General features: G+C 37.0%; 1 protein-coding gene and 1 non-coding gene across 19 annotated transcripts in view; both read right to left on the bottom strand.

Annotated features, from left to right (window-relative positions):
• The window catches only part of TIA1 (TIA1 cytotoxic granule associated RNA binding protein), a 28,629-nt gene extending 7,022 nt beyond the window's left edge, over positions 1-21,607 (bottom strand). For 3 of the 18 annotated variants that reach the window (XR_004300295.1, XM_032410767.1, XM_032410768.1), the window contains exons 1-8: positions 21,351-21,607; positions 19,786-19,890; positions 11,053-11,149; positions 8,388-8,486; positions 7,575-7,629; positions 7,370-7,402; positions 6,061-6,148; positions 2,832-2,907 (exon numbers count right to left, since the gene is read on the bottom strand). Coding sequence is in view for 16 of the 18 variants with exons in the window: in XM_032410767.1 (XP_032266658.1) it covers positions 2,832-2,907; positions 6,061-6,148; positions 7,370-7,402; positions 7,575-7,629; positions 8,388-8,486; positions 11,053-11,149; positions 19,786-19,838 (501 nt within the window). In the remaining 2 variants the exon portion in view is untranslated. The other 15 variants (XM_032410765.1, XM_032410766.1, XM_032410773.1 and 12 more) reach the window with 13 other exon arrangements.
• Positions 21,608-21,912: 305 nt separating this feature from the next.
• On the bottom strand, positions 21,913-21,983 carry TRNAG-CCC. Its single transcript has one exon. It is a non-coding gene; the product is annotated as a tRNA-Gly (tRNA).
• Positions 21,984-25,564: the final 3,581 nt, after the last annotated feature.

Below are 25,564 nucleotides of genomic sequence, written 5' to 3'. Positions count from 1 at the left end.
CCTGCTTCTCCCTCTCCCTCTGCCTACCTGTGCTCTCCCTCTGTATCAAATGAATAAATAAAATCTTTAAAAAAAATAAAATTAAATAACACAAAAGGATGACCTACAGAATATGGGCTTTGGCATCTACTTCAGACAGCATGATTAAGGAAGGTCTCTCTAAAATATATCATGTATGCTGACACTGAGAGGAACAGGAGCTAGCCAAGTCAAAACTCCAGGGAACAAAGCCCTTGTGGAGAGAAAAGCATTGCGAAGTGTGTTCCAGCAGGAAAGAGTTCGGTATGTATCTGAAAAAAGCATGTTGGGGCACCTGGGTGGCTCAGTTGGTTAATGGTCTGCCTTCAGCTCAGGTAAAATCCCAGAGTCCCGGGATCAAGCCCTGTATCGGGCTCCCTGCTCAGTGGGGAGCCTGCTTCTCCCTCTGCCCCTCACCCTGCTTGTGCGTGTTCTCGCTCTCTCAAGTGATATATAAAATCTTAAAAAAAAAAAACAAGGCCATGTTAAAGACAACTAGTTTCAGTGGAATCTAGTGAGCTAAAAAGGGTGCCAGAGGAAAAAACTAAAAGATTTTAAGTAAGAGATTATCATGATCTGATATATGTTTTAACAAGGCCATTCTTAGCACTAGGAAGAAAATGGTTTAGGGAGGTGCCCCTGTACAACACATTTAAACAATTAGATCCCAGGGCGCCTGGGTGGCTCAGTCAGTCAAGTGTCTGACTTCAGCTCAGGTCATGATCTCAGGGTCCTGGGATTGAGCCTCAAGTCAGGCTCCTTGCTCAGCGGGGAGTCTGCTTCTCCCTCTCTCTCTGCCCTTCCCCTCCATCCACGCTCTCTCAAATAAACAAACAAACAACAACAACAAATAAACAATTAGATCCCAAGATACCATGTTACTATGTGAACAGCTGAGATATAATTGCAGTGCACTCTACATTCTCTTACCCAAACTTGCAAGCCATGTAAACATTTTTAAGGCAAATTTCTTATTTGGAAAATAAATTTTGGGCAAAATGGTTGCAAGCTGTTATGGCAAATATCTGGATAGTAAGAGTTCATATAAGGAATAACCAGACAGTTCCAATGTAAGCAGACACAGGAACTAGTAAAAAAAAGTCTGATAATATTTGGTGTTAACTGCAAACAGATATATTTTTTAAAAAAGTCAGAAGGAACTGGCACAATAACCAATGGTCATAAACTTCACCTAAAGCCATTAAGAAAGGATACAGTATCTATTTCAAATACCTTGTTTATTAAAGAAAACCTTTCTAAAATACATTTCATACTACCAAAAACTTTTTTCTTTAAAGATTTTATTTATTTATTTGACGGGGGGGAATACAAGCAGGGGGAGTAGGAGAGGGAGAAGCAGACTCCCCGCCGAGCAAGAAGCCCGATGTGGGGCTCGATCCCAGGACCCCCGGATCACGACCCGAGCCTAAGGCAGACGCCCAACGACTGAGCCACCCAGGTGCCCCCATACTATCTAAAACTTTTAATAGCTCATTTTCTTTAAACTTTTTTTTTTTCCCCTTAAAAAATTTCTCTATGCCTAACATGGGGCTTGAACTCCAATCCTGAGCCAGTCAGGCTCTCCTAATGGCTCATTTTTTAAGGCATTCTTTTTTTACCCCCTAAGGTATTCTTACACAGAAAGTACAGTAGTGTTTCTGTAACTTATCTTTGGCAAATGACAGTCCTAACATAGAAGCAATACACTAAAATCTAAGGTTAACGAAACCTTAGTATATATTCCAAGGCATATATATATTCTCCCACTTTCACCCCTGTATTTTTGAAGTGTGGCATCCCTGACATTTAATCGTTTTGAACCTTAGTTATCACACTAAAAGAGGTAAATCATTTATTTGAACTTATAATACATTTACAAGGTTCAAACTTCAAACAGTACAATACTGTGAGAAGCTTCCCACTCTGTCCCCCATTTGCCTCTCACTTCCAACTCCCAAACAGGAAACTCCACAGCAAGTTTTTTGTTTATCCCTGTGAGAGGAACACACATACCCAAAAAATACACACTCCCTTTTTTACACAAATGAGCCTTTTCAATTAATTTACCACAGAAATATTTCTATAATCAGTATTTATAGACTCCTTTTACTGTTCCGTAAGTACTAGCTATGGAAAGATTTCTATGGTATATATTTATTTTTTAAAACAACAGTACATGATTACATTGTATGGAGGATATGCCAAAGATTTCATCCCGCTGACATACTGAAGATGAAGCTTTTCCTTCTGTATATACCCTATTCTCACCTCTCATTTGACAAACTGTACTATCCTTCCTTTTCTCCGCAAAACACAGAAATTTCAAGTCCATGCAAATTGGTATTCAATAAATGATTGTTAAATGAAAGAAATGAGAAGACATTTTCAAATACATTAGTATATAACTTCTAAAAAGTCCCCACCCATTGGAGCATTTTATTGTTTTTATTTTTTTTAAGATTATTTATTTTTTTAGTAATCTCTGTAGGTATCCTCTTGTGAAGGTGTTAATTATCTGTGAAATGAGCAAGTGGCAGATGAAAGATAATTATTAAAACAAAATGAGTATCTTTATTTTTTTATTTTTTTTTATTGTTAAGATTTACTTGAGAGAGAGAATGAGATAGAGAGAACATGAGAGGGGGGAGGGTCAGAGGGAGAAGCCTGATGAGGGACTCGATCCCAGGACCCTGACACCATGACCTGAGCTGAAGGCAGTCGCTTAACCAACTGAGCTACCCAGGCGCCCCAAAATGAGTATCTTTAGTCTTTACTCTTAAAGCACCACACATGCACTTTTGAATTGAGCTCACCCATTTGTTGAAAAAGGAGACAAAGCCATATCCTTTAGACTTTCCTGTTGCCATGTCTTTTACCACTCTGGCATCTCTGAAATCAGAAATAATCAGAAGTTTAGGTTTGCAAACTCTCCTCTGGATATCAAGTGAGAATGTCACACACAACTCATTTTTATGTTTCATCTTCATTAAAATGAACCTTTAATGCATATTCACCTTTTATTCTATAAAATTTATCATGTATTAGCAAATGAGGCTTAATAAACATGCAAATCAATAACTTCTTAAATATATATGTATATATTGTACAAAAAATGCCTCCCATTTCAGAAAGTTTTTAAACTTTTAAATATTAAGCATGGTAAAAGCAGCTATTCATATGAAATTACTTAACCATTTATAGGGTTCACAGACACATTAGATGAATGGCTTTCTTTAACCATGCAACTGGTAATTTTCTATTTGACACCATATACTACCTAATCATTAAAAAAATTAAAATAGAAAACTGGAAACTAAAAGAATGAAAAGCTGTATATTTCCTAAATTAATTATTTTGTTTTCTCAGATCAATCAATGCCCCCCTTTTGGACTATGGGTAAATTGAGAACTTGATGTTTTCAGAAATGCTAAATCATTGAAGAAAAACACTAGACACACACTTTAGTTTTAAACTATATAAGAAAAGATTTTATACTGAATTTTAAAATAGCAATCATATAAGATTGATTGGAAACTACAAGATATAAAAGCAAAATTTTAAAAAGTCAGAAAGTAAAAAAGCACGCCAACATTTATCCACTGTGAACCGTAGCTTGTAGTTAGCCAGGGCAATTCTGTCCATTCTTCAGAGATACTCTGCAAAATAACCAGAGCCCTATTATTTGAGATTGAGTAAAAAAACCCAGCCATGATAGCTAAAACTCCATACCTCAAAAAATTGGACTCAAATTGTGCTTCACAGGCAATCTGCTTTTAAGTTAGCCAGGTATGTCACAATGCTTGTTCTCTCAGGACACATGAACAAAACAGGCACTTTCACAACAAAAACCCAAGTCAGAAAGCCATGCAATATAATTTTATATTAAAGTATACATAAGCATATTTCGATTAATTTAGGAGTGATTTATTAAGTGTTTAGGGTCAAAATGACAAAGAGGTGGTAGTGAAAAGGGAAAACTAATGCAAGTCACTTCTCAATACGAAAAAATACTTATTAAATTACCGGTATGGTACACATGCATTTAATTTGGTAGCTGATTCACTTCTATACCAAAATTTGTTAAGACTACCCTAAACTCAAGGAATAGAGTATAAACTGTATAAATTAGGGCAGGAAAGTACTATATCTTTTCTACTAAATATTTTAATAGGCCACCACTTACTGCACACCATCTATAAATTAAGTACTGTTGGAGGATCTCTACAGAGGATATCTGGCTATCATGAGAACCTTTCAATATATATTTATCAATTTATCTCCTTTAACAAAAAAATCAGGAAATGATGCTACCAACTGAAAATCGTTCTTTTAAATTTAGAAACACTAACTCCTTGGGTAGCCGAAAACTTAGACATTACACATTACCTCCACTGAAAATTATAATCCATAAATTATAAAGGCCTTACCAAAAAATATATATATACATAATCATGGTTGATCATAAGAAAAATCTAGGCTATAATTATGATACCAACATATTTAACAAAAAGAAATTACTGATCCATGATTAAAAAGTCATTATTAAAATTGGAATATCATTTAACTTAAAACTCAGTGATTGTTAAACAATCTTTATCTAATCCCAAACTAAAATCCCCATGTTTTCAGAAAAGCTACTTCAATCAAAATCAAAGCATTTAATAAAATAGCTACTGAATCTGTTAAAATGTTAGAAAATTTTTTTCTTCTTAAAGTTAAGTTTCAGGATATGTTAGCCTTGAAATATATTTAAGTCTTACTTATTTCTGAAAGGATTCTCTAAGGAAGAAGCAGCAAAGATCTAGATCAGGGTTCTTTTATCCTTCTTTAATCCTTTTATGGTCCTGTGACTACTCTGAAAATAGGATAAAACTTACAAAGATACTCCACACCAAAATGAAAACAAACACAAAATTCTGTACACAGAGATTTATAGAGCTTTTGAGAGGCCAAAGGTTAACACCTTCCTGTCTAGGTATTTGAAAGCAAGCTAACCATCATCAAAACCCTAAGACAGATTAAAAGGAACAATCAAGAAACTAGAACTTTATTTTCCTAATTGGTTCTCACAGACAAAGAAAAATGTTGCCCAACAAGAGAGTCCATTTATAAACCCTAATCTTTTGACTGCCTTTAAAGTTAGCCTCTACTTAGGGCCATTCCTTGGTCACTGTTCATTTTTGTCCTCCTACCAATGAACCACAACTCTTCAAATAAAAACTCCCCAAATTTACCACTAATACTATTGGCATTTACTTTCCAGTCTCCTCACCTTCTCATCTCTGCTGTTGTTCTGTTCCTCAAACCAAACCAAAGCTAAAGTTTCCTTTTTACTACTCTTCTAGCTGGAACAACAATAAAAAAGCAACCAGAAACCCAAAAACTCTGTTTTCTAAATTCAACAAGTACTTCTAAGAAAATACTATAATCAACTTATTCTTACTCTATTATGGCATGCTTTTCAAAATATTAAAATTCTTTTGATGAACACTACCTTGAGCGAGCTACTTACAAAGGGCCTAAACTATATGATTAATAACAAATGCAAGCAAGACAGTGCTCCACAAAATACTAAAAGGCATTATTATTAACAGTAACAACAACAACAAAAGGGTAGATACCTGGGGATTAATATTTAACAACTGTGCTTTTTAGGTTGAATTGTTAAGGTTTCTTTTTGTTAAAATATATTAACACAAAATGCATGGTATCATAGAAGTGTCCCAAGGGTCTAAATTCCTTAGTCACAGCAAAAGGTTACTAAAGATTATGACCAAGCTAAGCAAGACACTTACATAAGAAATATGTACAATAGCAAATTTGTCTTTTAGGAGCTAATGCTAACTGAAAAAGGATTTTAAAATAATTGAAGACCAAAGATTTATCAATGGGAAAACAATCTTTGGCTGTTAACGGCTTAAAGTCTCTAAACAACATAATGAATTATACTGAAGGGTTAAAATTCATAACAGATTTTCAAATTACTTCTACATAAGCCTGTTTCTAATTAAAATCAGTTTAAATTTATCTTCTGTTACTTACGATATTCTTCCAAATGGTGCAAAAGCAGCTTTTATATCTTCAGTTGTAATTTCTGGACTGAGATCACCAACAAAGACATGGAAATGATCTTATAAGGGGAAGGAAGGGGGATTGAAAAGAAAAATAAAATTTTAGAATTTAAAATATACTAAAATCTATTCAATAAAATAATCTTAATTTATGGATTAAGTATAAGTAAAACACTATCCTATATCTATACAGATCTTATCAATTTTACACATAATGAATGAAGGTGATAATACAGAAAAGATTCTCTTAAAGACTGATATATCTAACTGGAAACTGACAGTTATATTTCTACTTACAGCCAATTATTATACTGGTCTAAGAAAATAAATAATATTTAACAAGCTTTGCAAAAAAAATTAATGACTTAATTACCATTCTAATAGTGATTATTTACATTTATCCAGTTTACCACTACATTAAGGTTTTAAAATTAAAATAAAATAGTGGTACTGTGAGTTATGTAGACTAGATTTGCCTCAGTTAAGACAACTGACTGAAGCTAGCTACATGATATACTTGGTTTAACCATATTTTGTGAAGAACAATCAAAGAAATACCTTGCATTGCAACAGTTTGATGTTAAAGTATTTGACAGTTTTCTCAAAAGCCAACAGTTTTGGTTGCCCAGACATTACACCATTCAGTTTATGTGAATCCATGTGCAAGTGAACTAAGACTGAAGGCAACAGAATGAAAACAGTAATCCCTTCACTTTATATCAGAGCCATTAAAAAAGCATTGGAGAGAAATAACGATCCCATATGTGAAGTTTTTTTTAAAAAAGACAACGTTCAAAAAAAGAAACACTTTAAAAATACAAAATAGTTGGATCAACACTTTAAAAGGAACACATACATCAACTTTGACAAAGTATATTTGGAAAGAAAAGTTACCCCCATTTGGCAGGCCTTAAGCAACATATTGGGTTGCCATTTGGGAAACAAGAGTTTCAGGAGCAACTCAAGCAATCAGAAGATCTGGTTTGAAGCACAGATCGTGACCTCAAGGAAGCAGGGTATCTTGCCCTTTAGTTGGTGAAAGTATTTCAAAGGCATCAGCTGCTACCAAGGGGGTCAGAGAGCTTGAAATAGCACCAAAGTAGTGGACAAGCCACATTTGGTCAACACTGGGAAGAAGGGGGAAAAATATTGCCAGAGAGACAAATAGAAATACGACCCCCTCCCTCCCACCTCCCCCCAATATCAAACAAAAAAACTTCAAGTGGTTAGTGAATACCCTTTCAAGAGATTTCATTTTATGTTTAAGAAGATACAATTACCTTGTGAACGCTGTGTGCTGACAACGGTACTACCTGATGACAAAGATTAGATTTGTTCTTAAATTTATTAACACAAACACATTCAATCATATCTTAGGATAACGATCAAAACATTACTGCAAACATGTACGATGTTTATATGCTTTACAATAAAACTACTGTGTACAATAAAAACAAATGTTCAAAGAGTATAAAATATACTTACTGCTTGTATCTTTCTTTTGACTGCTGGGGGTTGTTGCCCAATTCACTTTGACTTCCTAAAAAAATGTTTCTACATTTATACTCCATAAAAATAAAGTTCAAAATCAGATATTACAAGATTTGCATCTATAAACACATAGGAAGGCATATGTTGGAGATGAAACATTCAAGAGGATAACAGTTCTGGTCAAAGTTTCAATACTTATCTTGTAACCTACACTTTTTTTTTTTAAAGTTTCTTTTTTTTTCTTTAGGTTAACCTACACTTTCTCAAATGTTGGCAAATCTTAATCATACTTCTCTGTTAACATTCAACTAACCTTTCTTATCTAAAGTAAAAATCATTTTTCTTTTTATTCTTCCCCATTAGTATCCAAAGTTCTAGAGGTTTCATCCAAGCTTGAGTAATTCAACAAATATTTTAGTATTTACCATGTGTGAGGCATCCTGAAGAATACCAACATAAACATGCCCTCTAAAAAGCTTTATTCCATCTTTTAAATATTAAATGTGACCTTCTGCTATAAAGTGATATAATGCTTCTGAAAGGTAATCAAATTGGGGGCGTCTGGGTGGCTCAGTTGGTTAAGTGTCCGATTCTTGATTTTGGCTCAGGTCATGATCTCAGGGTTGTGAGATCATGTTGGGCTCTGCACTGAGCGTGGAGCCTGCTTGGCATTCTCTCCCTCTGCCCTCCCCGCCACCCCCGCTTGTGCGCACTCTCAATAAATAAATAAATAAATAAATAAATAGTAAACAAAATTGTATACAACTTAAAAATTTCAAGTCACCTTCTTTAAATATGACAGCTTACCTTACCCATTATCTTCCGCCCATTCATAGCAGCTAGTGCTGCAGCTGCATGACGATGCTCATAAAATTCCACAAAACAATATGGATCATTTCCAGCTGTCTGTTGAAGAAACACAAAAGCCAAATTTAAGTTGTATACTCCCATTATCTTAAAGTTATGTGAAGTTTTATATATCTCAAATATCAGGCCAAGGAAAATGAAGGGGTCCATTCCACAAGTAAATCTTTAGATAAGGAAGTAAACACTTAAAAAAAAAATGCAGTTTTTAAAGAATACTATCTTTTTCAACAAGTTATACTATAATACTACATATAATTTAATCTTGTATTAATGATTAAGTATCCTAATTATGGATGGATGCATATAGAAACTACACACACATTCCTCATCACATAATCATTTCTTTATGCTACGGATGTTAATTAAGTTTGCCTAGACTCTTATGCTCTCAAGTCACAGTTCTGGCTTTTAATGATCTTTCCTCTCCCTTCCCTGTTAAATGTTACCTTTTACTGCTATAAATGTACACATACCCTTGCTGCTTCTAACTTGCTAAGTAGCTGAAAATACCAGCCAACTTTTTTAAACCTATTTCAGGCTCTGAAAACTGAAGAGGTTTTCTGGTAAACAAAGTTTTTAGAATAGGTTTTAGAATGTGGCCTTTCGGACATCAATTTTTTGCCTATAGTCTTTTAAAAATTCTCTTTTCTGGTGTTCCAAGTAGTTGAGGTCTGGTAAGTGCAGCTTGGATGCTTTATTGTAAATTAAAGCAGCAGAAAAAACGCCCCATATTTTACATCTATCTGCAAAATACAAAATGACTTTGAGTCCATTTTTTTTTATTTTTATTTTTTTAAAGATTTTATTTATTTGACGAGAAAGACACACAGCAAGAGACGGAACACAAGTGGGGGGAGTGGGAGAGGGAGAAGCAGGCTTTGCGTGGAGCAGAGAGCCTGATGCGGGGCTCAATCCCAGGACCCTGGGATCATGACCTGAGCCAAAGACAGACGCTTAACGACTGAGCCACCCAGGCGCCCCTGAGTCCATTTTTTAATTCTTTCCATAAACTCCTAAGCAGAATTGTTAAAATAGGAAACTAATTCAAAAGACTACAATGACACTAGAATAAAGAAATTACTATTTTGTTTCAAGGACAATTAATCGTTTAAAAAAGTCACTGGCAATGATTTTTAAGAATGTTAGAGTAAGGAGGCAACCACAAAATTTATAATATTGAGACAATCATTTTATTTTAAAAACACTAAAGAGGGGCGCCTGGGTGGCTTAGTCGGTTAAACAACCTACTCATGTCATGATCTTGGTGTCCTGGGATCAACCCCCATGGTGGGCTCTGCGCCCTCTCCCTCTCCCTCACACTTGCTCTCTAAATTAAATAAATTTTTAAAATGTTAAAAAAAATTAAAGAATATAAAAATGTTTAAAAAACTGCGTAATTCAAACTAATGCTACACTTAATGGTAATTCTATTACAAAGGTGAGTGTTGGCAGGCATTAATGTTACACAAAGTAACTTACACTTCAGCATAATCAAATGAAAAAGTCTTAATTTTACTTAATTTGTACTCAGAAAAGACTGCACTTCTTTGATAAAAAGATCTAAGCATTCACACTATCAGCCTTTATACTCCAGAGAGTATAAAATTCGTAACTAAGAACATCAGTCCAACAGTATGAATAGACTGGAATTTAGACTTGTCTTTTTATACATGCTATGATTCAGGGTTAACAGCAATTACAGATGAATGGGAATTGCCACAATGCAAGAAAAGCTTGAATCATAACATTTAAAAGTTAAAAATGCTTTCAACACACAAACACTTTCAGAGTATATTATTTTTGACCCAATTTCCTAATGTAATTGTAATAACTTAGCCAATCAACTGATACCACATATAAAACAATTCTGATACCTCAATGCACCTTAAAACAAGAGCCTACATATAGTTCTTATTTGCTCTAAAAATAATTAGTTCTCTTCTCTTCCTCCTTTATTTATTAGTAAAGTAAGTTAAACTCAGTGGCTAAGACTGACTTAAATTCACTAAAATTACTAGGAATTTAGACTGTATACTTTTTTTTTTTTAAAGATTTATTTACTCCAGAGAGAGACAGACAGCGAGAGCAGGAACACAAGCAGAGGGAGTGGGAGAGGGAGAAGCAGGCTTCCCGCCGAGCAGGGAGCCCGATGTGGGGCTCGATCCCAGGACCCCAGGATCATGACCCGAGCCGAAGATAGATGCTCAACATCTGAGCCACCCAGGTGCCCCCTAAACTACTTTTTTTTTAAATGAATGACCCTGCAGTTTTTAAGTTTAATTTTTTTTTTAGTAATCTCTTCACCCAACGTGGGGCTCGAACTCATGACCCCAAGATCAAGAGTCCCATGCTCTTCCTACTGAGCCATTTAGGCACCCCTGTATAAACTAATTTAAGAGTTTCTGGAAGAGGGACCCCTCGCTGGCTCAGTTGGTAGAGCATGCAACCCTTGACCTCGGGATCATGAGTTTGAACCCCATGCTGAGCACAGAGCATACTTAAAAAATAAAACTATTCTTTAAAAAAATAGAGGGAGTTCCTGGAAGTAATGGATTTAACTAATCTATTAAAAAAGAAGAAAGTTAACTAAGTAAAATACCCTTACATCCATAATCATTTTGCAGTTTTTACAAGGTCCAATCTGGCTAAAGAGCTGGAGAATTAGAGCTTCTGTCACATCTCTGGAAAGGTTGCCGACATATCTGAAACACAAAGAAAAACAACTTACCATTTTAAATTTGCTTCTTTTGCATCAGTTTCTAAAGTTGCTTACTGAAAAAGAAATTTCGGTAACAGGCAGATCTCTGCCTTAAACTACACACCACCGGGAACAGATTCTAAAAGTTTGCCAAAACTTCAAAATTTCTTTCAAAGCAGATGTATGACACGCTACTTGTAATTACATTGACATCACTAGTAAAGGGGAATCTTGTGTGTGTGTGTTTAGTCAAGGTTTTGCAAATTAAACCTGATGTTTCTAAGTCTGTAGGCTCACCTTAAGAAGATATGCTTTAAAAAAATCTCAAATGAGGGCGCCTGGGTGGCTCAGTTAGTTAAGTGTCTGCCTTTGACTCAGGTCATGATCCCAGGGTCCTGGGATGGAGCCCTACGTCAGGCTCCATGCTCAGCGAGGAGTCTGCTTCTCCCTCTGCCCATCCTGCCCCCCCCATGCATGTGCTCTCTCTCGCTCTCTCACAAAATCTTTAAAAAATTTTTAAAAATCTCAAATGAAATCATTAGATGTATAAAACGTTTTGTACAATCAATCCTAGGAAGCTTTGCAATTATTCCTACTTCTACAGTATTACTGAGAACACTAAAATTTCCTCAATTTTTAATCCACACAATTCCCCTTACACTATCCATTTTAGGTATACTTTGGTTTACACTATATATATATATGTATATATACATACACACACACACACACACATATATATTAAGATTTTATTTATTTATTTGACAGAGAGAGGGAGAGAGCACAAACGGGGGGAATAGTAGAGGTAGACTTTCTCCCCAGAAAAATAAACATCCACACATGCCTGAAAGTATGGATCCAATTCCTTCCTTCCACTTACCCATTCAAGAGACATATACTGAGTGCTTACTATGAAGGCATTGGAACAGGTTAAAATGGCAAAGGGAGAAGGGATGAGTCTTAAGAACAATGAATAGGTAGAGTAATGATATGTAGATCATGGTAGAGTAATTTAAAGCTCTGGTAGAGTAATGATACTCAAAAATCAACTGCAACATCTAAATACCCAACAATTTTTCCAGTATTGGAGGCTATTATTACATCATGTCCTTATTCTAAATATCTGTAATTAAAGGGAAAGAATTAAGCATTTATCTTGCTTTGAGTAGAAACTCCGGTGCAGTATAATTTTTTTTTTTTAAGGGATAGCATAGTTTTTTTGTTTTTTAGAGATTTTATTTGTCAGAGAGAGAGAGAGTGAGCACAGGAGCAGGGTCAGAGGGAACAGCAGACTCCCTGCTGAGCAGGGAGCCCGATGCAGGACTCAATCCCAGGACCCTGGGATCATGACTGGAGCCGAAGGCAGACACTTAACCCACTGAGTCACCCAGGAGTCCCCAGTGTAGTATAAACTAATAACTCTAGTTAATGAGGGAACTTACAGAAAAATGCTAGTCAATAAGTGTAGAGAGAATTAAATTAGTAAACAATGCATAAGCCCTACTGAAATGATTAATTCAGGCAAGAATCATTGGTGTGAACATGGTTATTTGCAAGGTGCCAAAGTTATTACACAGACTACTGAACACCGCAAAGGGAAAACTCTACCTTAAAAGAGAAAGCTTTGGCTGCTTCTCCCCTGTGAGCAAGTGATCAAACTTTAAATCATTTTATGGATGGACATTTGCGTGTACAATATATATTATACAACATCACCTATGAACTATTCAAATAAAAAAGGTCTAACTTGAATCTAATCAAGCTTAAATTTAAACCTAAGTTTATAGAATATTGGGGGATGCCTAAGTGGTTTAGCTGGTTAAGTGTCTGCCTTCAGCTCAGGTCATGATCCCAGGATCTTGGGATCAAGTCCCACATCGGGCTCCTTGCTCAGTGGGGAGCCTCCTCCCTCTCTAATAAATAAAATCTTAAAAAAAAGTTTATAGAATATCGGGTATATAAAACAATTATACAGGGGCACGTGGGTGGCTCAGTCGTTAGGCAACTGCCTTCAGCTCGGGTCATGATCCCAGGGTCCTCGGATCGAGCCCTGCATTGGGCTCTCTGCTCAGCAGGAAGCCTGCTTCTCCTTCTCTCACTCCCCCTGCTTGTGTTCCCTCTCTTGCTGTGTCTCTCTCTGTCAAATAAATAAATAAAATCTTAAAAAAAAAAAACAATTATACAAATTCAGATGTGGAATATTATGTAAGACAACTTGATCTCTTAAAAAAATCGTCCTAGGGCGCCTGGGTGGCTCAGTTGGTTAAGCAACTGCCTTCGGCTCAGGTCATGATCCTGGAGTCCTGGGATCGAGTCCTGCATCAGGCTCCCTGCTCAGCGGGGAGTCTGCTTCTCGCTCTGACCCTCCTCCCTCTCATGCTGTCTCTCATTCTCTCTCTCGCAAATAAATAAAATCTTAAAAAAAAAAAAAAATTAAAATTGTCCTAAAAATTTTTTTTATTTTTTTTAAGATTTTATTTATTTATTTGACACAGAAAGACACAGCGAGAGAGGGAACACAAGCAGGGGGAGCAGGAGAGGGAGAAGCAGGCTTCCCGCGGAGCAGGGAGCTCGATGCAGGGCTCAATCCCAGGACCCTGGGATCATGACCTGAGCCAAAGGCAGACACTTAATGACTGAGCCACCCAGGCGCCCCCTAAAAATTTTTAAAGAGAGGATTTTTTAAAAAGACTTTATTTATTTATTTGACAGAGACACAGCGAGAGGTAACACAAGCAGTGGGAGTTGGAGAAGCAGGCTCCCCATGGAGCAGGGAGCCCAATGCGGGGCTCGATCCCAGGACCCTGGGATCATGACCTGAGCTGAAGGCAGACACCCAACGACTGAGCCACCCAGGCACCCCAAGAGAGGATTGTTCTTGATTAAAAGAAACCTGAAAGACACTGACAACCAAATGCAATGACTAATCCTTGACTATAACCTAGATTTGGGGAGAGGAGTTAACTTTTTCTTGGAGAACTCTAATTAATAAATGTAGAAAGAATGAAATCACCATTAAGCCAGCACAATAAGAACTTCTACTGGTGAGATCCACCCATGGATCTTTTAGTTGGTGCAAATTTTAACGAGAAATAGGATATGTGTAGAGCGTCAGAGTATCTCCACTAAAATATTTAATGATTGGTTTTAACCAATGAATTGGTTTTTTTAACTTATGTCCAAACCTCCCTCTATGAAGTGAAGCTTAATTTACATTTTCTTGAGTGTAAGTTAGTCTTAGTGACTCAATTCTAATTAACAGTGTTGAATAAGAAAAAAAAGTCACTGTACAGTGAAGAAACACTACCCTCTCAAGAGAGTGCCATAGTCATGAAAGGCATTCCCTCACATATTAAAGGAGAGTAAAGAGATAAGACAACGAAATGCAATGTAGTATCTTGGATTGGATCCCAGGATAGAAAAAGGACATTAGCAGAAAAACTGGGGAAATTGGAATAAACCTTGTAGTTAATGGTATCGTACAATGTCAATTTCTTACTTTTTTTTTTAAAGATTTTTATTTATTTATTTATTTATTCGAGAGAGAGAGAGAGAGAGAACACATGAGAGGGGGGAGGGTCAGAGGGAGAAGCAGACTCCCCCCTGAACAGGGAGCCCGACGCAGGGCTCGATCCCGGGACTCCAGGATCATGACCTGAGCCGAAGGCAGTTGCTTAACCAGCTGAGCCACCCAGGTGCCCAATTTCTTACTTTTGATAAGTATACCATGGTTATGTAAGATGTCAACATTAAGGGAACCTGAGTGAAGGTTATATGAGAACTCTGTACTATCTCTGCAACTCTTCCATGTCTATTTTCACCTGACTCTTAGACCTATAAGAAAATCTCAGAATTGCATATGTCTAAATGAAAAAAAATGGTTTTTTTTTTTTTAAAGATTTTATTTATTTATTTGAGAGAGAGAGAATGAGAGACAGAGAGCATGAGAGGGAGGAGGGTCAGAGGGAGAAGCAGACTCCCCGCCGAGCAGGGAGCCCGATGTGGGACTCGATCCCGGGACTCCAGGATCATGACCTGAGCCGAAGGCAGTCGCTCAACCAACTGAGCCACCCAGGCGCCCAAAATGGCTTTTTTTTTTAAGATTTTATTTATTTGAGAGAGAGAGAGCACAAGCAGGTAGAGCAGCAGGCAGAGGGAGAAGCAGGCTCCTGGCTGAGCAAGAAGCCCGATGTGGGACTCGATCCCAGGATCCTGGGATCATGACCTGAGCCGAAGGCAGACGCTTAACGACTGAGCCACCCAGGCACCCCAAAAAATGGCTCTTTCTAACATCTACTTCGCTAAAGCTAGATAATCTAGTGACAAGTGGGCAGTATTTAGGGAATGGAAATTCTTTTACTCTTTGCAAAATTGTCTAATTTTCTGAGAAATATTTTGAGTGATATTACCTACTTGAAGATATGTAATTAAAAAAAAGCTACATTAAAAAGCACTAGGATTTGTATTACTTTACAATTATTTATTTAATGTGACCTGTTATGTATATTGTAAGCTCCAGGAGCCTCTATAAATTAACTCTACATATACCTGTTTAGAGAAAAGCTCTTCAGGGGAAGTTTCACAAACAACTTGCTCTCAACCTTCAACACCATTACAATAAACTACAAGTAATACATAGAACATTTTTATATCAAAGAAATCAAATGACAAAATCTCTTTTCCCTCCTCATGCAAATAAAAGCAATCCATTAGAATTTTGCTTTTTACCAATAAGTTAATCATTAATACCTATGTCACATTTTTAGAAGCAACTTTATGTTACTACTTTCCAAATCTATCTGCTAAATAAATATTAATCTGAAACGGAGAGCCCAAATTTGAAAACTGCAGATTCTTTTTATACTCATCATACTTTCTTTCTTTTTTAAAGATTTTTATTTATTTATTTGACAGAGATACAGCGAGAGAGGGAACACAAGCAGGGGGAGTGGGAGAGGGAGAAGCAGGTTTCCTGCTGAGCAGGGAGCCCAATGCAGGGCTCAATCCCAGGACCCTGGGATCATGACCTAAGCCAAAGGCAGAGGCTTAATGACTGAGCCACCCAGGTGCCCCCTCACCATACTTTCAATGGAAAAATAAACAAGTTTCTTACAGTTTGTAGAAAGCACTATACAAAGTTAATTCTCATCTTTATGTATATATGTTTCTTTAGCTGTTCCATACTTTGTTACATTCTATTCTATTTTTGAAGCTAAAGGATTTCCTATTAACAGCACAGATTTGTTACAGGTGTAGTGGATTTTTTTGGGGGTGCTGCCAAACATCTTATTTTTAGAGAAATCCTCACTCTATGGCAGAGGCTCACTTCTCTACAGAAGCTGAAAAGGCTTGATATGGTTTTGTAGTCTCCCTTACATGTGATCTAGGTTAGGTTGATTAGAGAAACCGGACCTGAACATAGAAGACAAAGAGAGGGCTTAAAGAAGCAAGAGACTGAAGACAATACATTTTTGTGGCAAACAGCAGTGGAGTCCCATGTCCAGTGAATCCTCAGTGGATGTGGTAGTAACACCCTTTCTGGGATAGTCTGTGGCTTGATAAGGACTGTGGGCCTGACAGCTGTCTCATTTTCCTGAACATTTTCTAAGCCAGGTTCCATAACCTTCTTGCAAATGTGGGAGTGTCCAATATCTTGTTTTTATAAATAGCTTTTATGCTTAAATTTTTTTGTTCTTTGCATTAAAAGAAATGCCAACCGGGGCGCCTGGTGGCTCAGTCTTTAAGCATCTGCCTTCGGCTCAGGTCATGATCCCAGGGTCCTGGGATCCAGTCCCGCATCGGGCTCCCTGCTTGGTGGGGAGCCTGCTTCTCCCTCTCCCACTCCCCCTGCTTGTATTCTCTCTCTCGCTGTGTCTCTCTCTGGTCAAATAAATAAAATCTAAAAAAAAAAAAAAATCCCAACTGATAAAAAAACTGATACTGGAGCAGAAGCAAGCCAAGGTTCCCTGTCATGTATATTGGACCACTAAACAAAAATGTAATTTTCTTACATTTATGCAAGTTTAAACTTTTCAAAATGCTTTAAAAAAAAAACACATTAAAATATCCCTTTTTGGCTGTTCCATGGACTTCTTGTTAACAGCACGAATTAAAGTATCCCATGTTGATATTTATTATATCACCACTGAGATTATGTACCAATCTCGTGCAGAACTGGAAAGTAAAGAGAGGAGTACAAGAGAATTAACTGTTGAAGCAAATAGACTTCCATGGACTATAAAATGTCTTCCTTGGGTAACTGGATAAATATGAATACAGACTGTGCATTAGCTAACCATATTGTATCAATGTAGTCTCCTTAATATGACAATTTTATTGTGGTTATATAAGAGAATGGTCTTGGGGCACCTGGGTGGCTCAGTCGGTTAAAGCGGCTGCCTTCGGCTCAGATCATGATCCCAGGGCCCTGGGATAGAGCCCCGGATGGGGCTCCCTGCTCAGCGGAGAGCCTGCTTCTCCCTCTCCCTGCCACTCAGCCTACTCGTTCTATCTCTCTGTCAAATAAACAAAATCTTAAAAAAAAGAGAGAGAGAGAAAATGGTCTTGTTCTTAGGAAATATATGGTAAAGTACTTAGGCCTGAAGTGTCACATCTTTTCAAATGGTTCATCAAAAGAATATACCTAAATAAGGCAAATTCAGCTATTAGCAATTGGTTATTAGCACACAACTGGTATTAGCACACAAAGGGTACCTAAGTCCACAACATAGTATTTTGTTACTTTTCTGGTTTTTAATTTTTCAAAATAAAAAGCTACCTGGGAAGATTCAATGGAAAAGTCACCAATGCTACCAGTTAACACTTGATAGTTCTGCCAGGGATAGGATTTCACATCAATTTAATACATTTTTTTGAAGCTGGTAAGTTCAAATAGTTACAAAATTGGAATCCAAAACATTTAAAATATTCATTTTTATTAGCATAGCTCTAGAAAATTTGACAGTAAAGATTTACAAAGCAGAATGATGTATTGAGTTTTGAGCTGCAGTCATTGTATAAAAATGCAGAATTTGATATGAAGCTTCTGTGAAAATGAGTGAAAAGCATAAAGAGGATTTTATCTAATGATAAATTCCTTAAGGGTAGAGATTTTCAGTGGGGCACCTGGTTGGCTTAGTCAGAGGAGCATGCGACTCTTGATCGTGGGGTCGTGAGTTCGAGATCCAGGTGGGGTGTAGAGATTACTTAAATAAACTCTTAAAAAAGGGGGGGGTAGATTTTCATTTTTACTCATACTATATATCTAGTGTTGAGAGCCCTGCCTCAAACATTTTAAGTATTCTATAAGTAATTACTCTAATTCAGGGGTAAATGTGTATGTCTTTTACTAATTATGAAATTATGTACAACAGCAAATGGTACACCAGCATCATAACCTTACTATTAGTAACAACTGTCACTTTTCTGATAGCTGAAACCGCCATATTTCATTAGCTGGTACCTCCTTCACTTGGAGATCAGACCATATACATAAACCAGCCTGAACAAATGTATGTAATGTTATGCCCCGACATCCTAAGACATCCATGTTCTCAAGACTGTTCTCATTTTTACTTATATTTTACAATAACCTTTTTATTTTATTTTTAAGTAATCTTTACACCCAAAGTGGGGCTTGAGCTTACAACCTGGAGATCAAGAGTCCACATGTTCTACTGACTGAGCCAGCCAGCCCCCCACCCAACAAACTAACATTTTAGATGACTGATACTACACATTTGTAAGCAAACCTACTTATTATTGACTTCATTCTCACACCCCACATCCAGTCTATAGGTAATTCCTTTTGCTCTATTTTCAAAATATTCCCCAAATCAAACCACTTCTCACAATATGTCTCCAAAGTCCTGCTGACAAGGAACTGAACACTGGCAATCTCTAATTTAATGCTGAATGCTCATCTGTGGCAAATGAAGTTATCTCCTCTGATCCATTTATGTACACAGGTGATACTGAGATTCAGACTATCTTTTCCTCAAGAATGAATAAAATCTTGAATCATTGCTTGGAATTGTACCAGCTTTTAAAACAAATTTATTGATCACTTACCGTAGACTAGACACTGTGCTAAGAACATATTGAAAGACCCTGACTTGCAAGGTCTTTAAAACAAGTATTTTATATAAAAAGTAAAAACATTGCTGGTAAAACAAAACATTACTGGTAAAACAATGATTTACACCTACTCACGTTTAATCAAGACTGGTTTCACTGGAAGAACGGGGAATTTTGGTTGAGGGAGGTAGAAGCAAGGAAGATAATAGGCAGTTAGGACATGGACTACACTTTGGGGAAGAGTTCTTGGATGGGGTGTTCTAGTGAAGAATACAAAGCACATTTAGCGGTAAGAGTTAAAGAGTTGAGGACAGCAGAATTGCAGGATGATGAACAAAAAGGTATATGACCCTGGATGAGTTATTTAAACTTTTTAAGCTTAGCTTTTCCTGAGCTGCAGAATGGACCCTTTACCGCAGAGTTCTGATGAAGATTAAACAAGCATGTAAAGCATTTAACACAGAACCTGGCAATCATAAGCATTCAATAAGTGAATAAAATTTCCTTCATTATTTCTCCTGCAACGGTTGGTCCCCTGTCCCCAAGCTAGTACAATTTAACTACCTGCTTTTGTAGACTGGCCTGAGAAAGCTGAGGTTGTCTTCATTATTTGACATTCCCAAATCAACGTAATAAAAAGGTTAAGTTCCCAGATATTTCTGGCAGTTTCTGAAATTAAAAATTTCACAATCATGTAAGAATCTTAAATTTAAAGACATTATAAAAAATGATCAGTGCTTAATCCAATATGCTGCTGGCTGTCATACTTCTAGTAAAGAGGCAAGGGGAAAAAATAATTTCCATAAAGCCTATGAGGCTAAGTTTTTGAGAGAATATTAATCTATAATCTTTCAAAAAACAAGGGACACCCACTAATTCTTGCATCCTATTAAAAAGACACTCAAGGTAACAGATTATCAGATAAACTAGCAAAAAGTTTAGGAATCTCTTAAGAAACAAGTGTGACTATGTTTCTCACACAGATTAAAAACGGAAACACTTTTCAGTGAAAAAATAATGGATTCCATTTTCTTCATAACAACTGTAACATCTAAAAAGTTGCAGAAAGAAACCTAAAATTGTATTTTTAACGCATGGAGTTCTCAAATCGCCAGTATGCTAAGAATAAAAACAAAAAGGTCAAAAACTCATCAGGCCTTTTCTTCTTTTCGAGAAAAGCAACAAAGACAAGATCACCTCTTCTGAGAATACTTTGAAAAACAAAGGAGAATGCTGTCGGGGAAGCTCCACGACAAAGAAAATATCCCCAGCTGAGATCATTTAACACTAACAACTCTCAGAGGTGACTAAATCTGTTAAGGTATTTATCAACTGTTGCTTCATAAAAACTGCCCGCTCGTTCAGCAACATGTCAATCACAAAAGTAGCAAGCGATGATAAAAATGTATTAAATCCACTTCACCTCGGGTGAGAGATTTATATATACCTCCGGGTGAGATTTCCATTAAAAAAAAAAAAAAGCAGTTTCAAAATCCTGACGGTGTCGGGTTTTCGGGTTTTTGGTGGGGGGAGGGGTGCTACAGAAGGAAAGCCAAAGAGAGGTTAAAGAAAACTATTTGGCTTTTTTCCAGTTGGCAACTGCGAGAATAAAGTTTATCTCACTGAAAACGGAGCACAAGCAGCCTCGAGAGAAAAGCTCCTATCAACGAGAAGAAAACTGAAAGGAAGAGGAAGAATTTCTGGAGCAAATCAAAGTAAAATGAAAGAGACGGCTATAAAGATAAAAAGAGATTAATAAGGGGGGAGCGGGAAAAACACAGAAGGAAAGCATGGTACAAAAAAGAAGGTTCACCGAGTTCTGAAGAGAGGTTTGAATGAAAAAGTCTTTTCTCCAGGCCTACGACCACAGAGGGCCCGTGGCGAGGCCAAAGGCCACGCTATGGTGTAGTTAAGGTGACGGGATTAATTTAGAGGGCTGAGCCCCCTCTCCCTCCACCTGTTCTCTCACAGTCCGGGGTTCGGTCCCTAAGCATCCAGGTGTGCGCTAAGGAGAAGAGCCAAGATATCGCGGCGTCCACAGAGAACAATAGGCTGGGGAGCGCGCCGAGCCGAGGCCTCCCTCCGGGACGACCACCATCCCGCCCCCCTCATCGCTGCCCCAGACTCACAGAGTCTTGGGCATCTCGTCCTCCATGGCTGCAGCTGTCGCGCCGGCGCCTCGGGGTCCAGCTCCCTACCCTTTACTACCTTCCAAATCTTTTGAGCGGTTATGGCTGCGGAATAGCGGGGTTTCTCGGCTGACCGGAGTCCGCCTCCTCCTTCCGCGGCAATTACACTAAACAGCCCGGCGCAACGCGAACAATGAAGCCCCAATACAAGATGGCGGCGAGCCGGGAGCTTAGGAGCAGCCAGCGAAGTGACCCGGACCGCGCAGGCGCAGAATAATCCTGCACTTTCAACCTCCTTCAATCCATAGGTTCACTTGTTGCGCAGCCGCTCTGCAAGCGGACCCCAAGGATATGTCAGACTGCGCAGGCGCAAGAATTAACTCTTTGAGGAGTTGCGTGTTTTTTCTCTTCCAGCTCCAGATTCGAATGTTTCAACCGTGAATTATAATGAAATAGAAATCTTCACGGAAATTAAAAATTCTGAGTGTTTCCTGAGGAGGAAAGATTTATTAAAACTGTTCCGATCACCTCGTTTTATAGGTGGCGGGAGTGAAAAGGAACCTGCGCCGCCCGGGAATCGAACCCGGGTCGCAAGAATGGGAATCTTGCATGATACCACTACACCAGCGGCGCTGATGGTTGCTGCTTTCGCTAAAACCTTTTAGAACTAAATGCAAGCAAACATTTGTTCCTATGTAAGGATTTATTCATCTAAAAATAAAGTTTATTAAGAATCTGTAATCTGCTATTTTTCATTAATATAAAAAAGGATGTTATCTTCTCTCATCCCAATACAGTTGAAGGACTATTCCTATTCCATTACGTTATTGTTCTTTAATGTTCATTAAGAAGAATTTGTCTTTAGTAACCAGATTTTTGAGAGGCAGGAAAATCTTTTCAGATATTTTCATTTCCTTGGTATACTCAATGCACTTTGGAAAATATTTAAGAAATGGTTATTTAAATAGTTATGCAAATCGGTCAAAGAATCCTAAAACTAATTGAGTCAGAAGATATATAAATTTCAGTCCTCTTCGAAGGGGGTGGAAGAATTAGGACTCTGAAATGTGGTTCGGTGTAATCATTACGCATTTCGTGTTGCATTTTATAAATTATGTGAAATATTTTTATTTTTTTATGTGAAATATTTTTAAACATAGGAGAATGTACACATCCAAAAACGTGATGTCCTCTTTAGAATAGTTTCTTCAGACTACACCTTAAGATTTCTATTTGTGGAATTGTCTTTAGAATCTGGGGCACGTTCTTCGATTTTATTCAAAGATTTCAAATATTAGTCTTTGTAGGATGAATAAGACAAGTGTTAATAGTGGGTAAATTTTTTAAAAATAGCTTTTTGAAGCTATTTCAAAATACACTGTACAGTTCAGTGGTTTTTAGTTTATTCACAGAGATTTGCACCATCACTATAATCAATTTTACAACATTTTCATCATTCCAAAAAAGAAATTCTTACCAATTAGCAGTCACTCTCTATTGCCCATCACACCTGACTTCCTACATATTCATCTGTCTCTATAGATTTGCCTATTCTGGGGATTTCATATAAATGGAATCATGCAATATATGGTTCTTTATGACTGGCTTTTTTCACTTAGCATTATGCTTTTATGGTTCATACAAGTTGTAGCATGTATCAATATTTCATTCTTTTTTTTGCCAAATAAAACTCCATTGCATGGATATAGCTCAAGTATCTTTTAAGCTTTAAAACCTTTATGAAAATTTTCTTATTTTGTTATATGTTTTATTTTTTTTAAAGATTTTTATTTATTTATCTGACAGAGAGAGAGAGAGAGAGAGAGAGAGAGACAGGAGAGAGGGAACACAAGTAGGGGGAGTGGGAGAGGGAGAAGCAGGCCTCCCGCCGACCTCCCGCCGAGCAGGGAGCCCGATGCGGGGCTCGATGCGGGGCTCGATGCGGGGCTCGATTCCAGGACCCTGGGATCATGACCTGAGCCGAAGGTAGCCGCTCAACCGACTGAGCCACCCAGGTGCCCTTGTTATATGTTTTAAATTGTCATATATGTTACGTTATAATATATGTATATATTTGTATAACATCATATAAATATATTATTTACATTAACATATATTATATTAAATATAAATATATAAAATACATATAAATATATAAGTGTAATATATATGATATATGTTAACATATATGTTATATATTGAAGTTTTAAAGTTACAAAACTAATACAGACTCACTATCACAAGTGAAACAATATAGGGACACCTGGGTGGCTCAGTCAGTTAAGCATCTGCTTTTGGCTCCGGTCGTGGTCCCAGGGCCCTGGGATTGAGCCTGCTTCTCCCTCTTCCTGCTTCTCGCTCTGCCTGCTGCTCCCCCTGCTTGTGCACTCTCTCTCTGACAAATAAATAAAATCCTTAAAAAAAAAAAAAAAAAGTGAAACAATATAGATAAATAAGGAAAAGATTAATAATTCCCTCATTCTCCCCCTCTTGACGTAATTAATGTTAACAGATAAGTCAGTAGGTGGGACGCCTGGGTGACTCAGTCCGTTAAGGGTTTGCCTTCTGCTCAGGTCATGATCCCGGGGTCCTGGAATCGAGTCCTACCTACATCGGGCTTCCTGATTGGCAGGAAGCCTGCTTCTCCCACTGCCTACCGCTCCCCCTGCTTGTGCTCTCTCTCTCTGACTAATAAATAAAATCTTTAAAAAAAAATTAGAAAAAAAAGATTAGTCAGTCGGCTTCCACATCTTATTTTACAATCATACAAATGCAAATGTATTTAAGTACTTGGGATTTTTATTTAAAAAATGTGGTTAGTCCATGGATATTACTTTGCAACTTTCTTTTCTCACTTAAACTTACATCATAGATATTTTCCAGTTGAACCAATACAGATCTAATTTATTGCTTTTTTGGTAGCTGCAAAATAGTCTATAAAATGAAAGTGCCACAGTATTTGTTAAATTGAATAAACGACCATAAATGGTATTGATGGACATTAGGTTACCCCTGTTTTTGTTTTGTTTTTCCACTACAAAAAATTTTGCAATAAGCATCTGGGTACATATACCCTTATAACTAATTCTTTTATTTCTTTTTTTAAGATTTTTTTATTTATTTGACAGAGAGGGACACAGTGAGAGAGGGAACACAGCTGGGGGAGTGGGAGAGGGAGAAGCAGGCTTCCCGAGGAGCAGGGAGCCTGAGGCGGGGCTTGATCCCAGGACCCTGGGATCATGACCTGAGCCGAAGGCAGACGCTTAACGACTGAGCCACCCAGGCACCCTTATTCTTTTTTTCTTTAGAATAGATTCCCAAATGTGGGATTTTTTGATTAGACAGTATATCTATATATATATCTATCTTAATAGATAATTGTTTTTAAAAAGTTTTTAGTCATTCACACCCCACAACAATGTTTGAAAGTCAGTTCCAGAGATCCCCATCCATTCCACTTCATTTTCTCCTGCATTAAGCTGTCAGTCTTATTAGTTTTTGCTAATATGAAAGATGAAAAATGGTATATCTTTAATTTACTTTTGCTTAAACTACTACTAGAATTGAGCATCTCTTCATGTGTATTTCATTTTTTAAAGACTTTATTTTTTCAAAGCAGTTTTAGGTTTACAACAAAATTGAGAGGAAGGTAGAGATTTCCCATTTACCCAATGCTCCCATTCATGTATGTTTTGTTTTGTTTTGTTTTTTTGAGCATTGGCACTTGCTTTCTCTTTTGTGACTTGCCTATTTATACAGTCTGTATTTATATTGAGTTGTTTACCTCTTATCAATTTGCAGAGCTCTTTGTATGTTTGCAACATATACCGCAATCTTGCCTGCCATATTAGTGGCAGATATTTTTCTGGTGTATTATTTTTTTAAACTTTTAAAATTCTATCTTTTGCCATCTGAAAATGTTTAAGTTTTATGTAGTCAAATATGTTTATATTTTCTTATATTGTTTCTAAATTTCCTGTCTTGCTTAACAAGGAATAAATTTTATTTAGTTTATTTAGAATATGAAAAAAGTGAGATGTAAGGTGGTAAGAAGGTATGAAAAGGAATTTTTTCAAGGTAGTTTCAGAAAAGAAAAAGAAACATGGAGCAGTGGCAGAATTATAGATTTAAGTGTTATCAAAGATAAGCAAAGCCAGCTCTTAATCGGTAATACACTATTGCAATAGGGAAGATTCTAGCATAATCTGAACTTA

This window comes from Phoca vitulina, unplaced genomic scaffold (genome assembly GCF_004348235.1).
Source record: "Phoca vitulina isolate PV1807 unplaced genomic scaffold, GSC_HSeal_1.0 scaffold12, whole genome shotgun sequence".
NCBI classification, from domain to species: Eukaryota; Metazoa; Chordata; class Mammalia; order Carnivora; family Phocidae; genus Phoca; species Phoca vitulina.
This window is presented reverse-complemented; position numbering and strand designations above follow the sequence as displayed.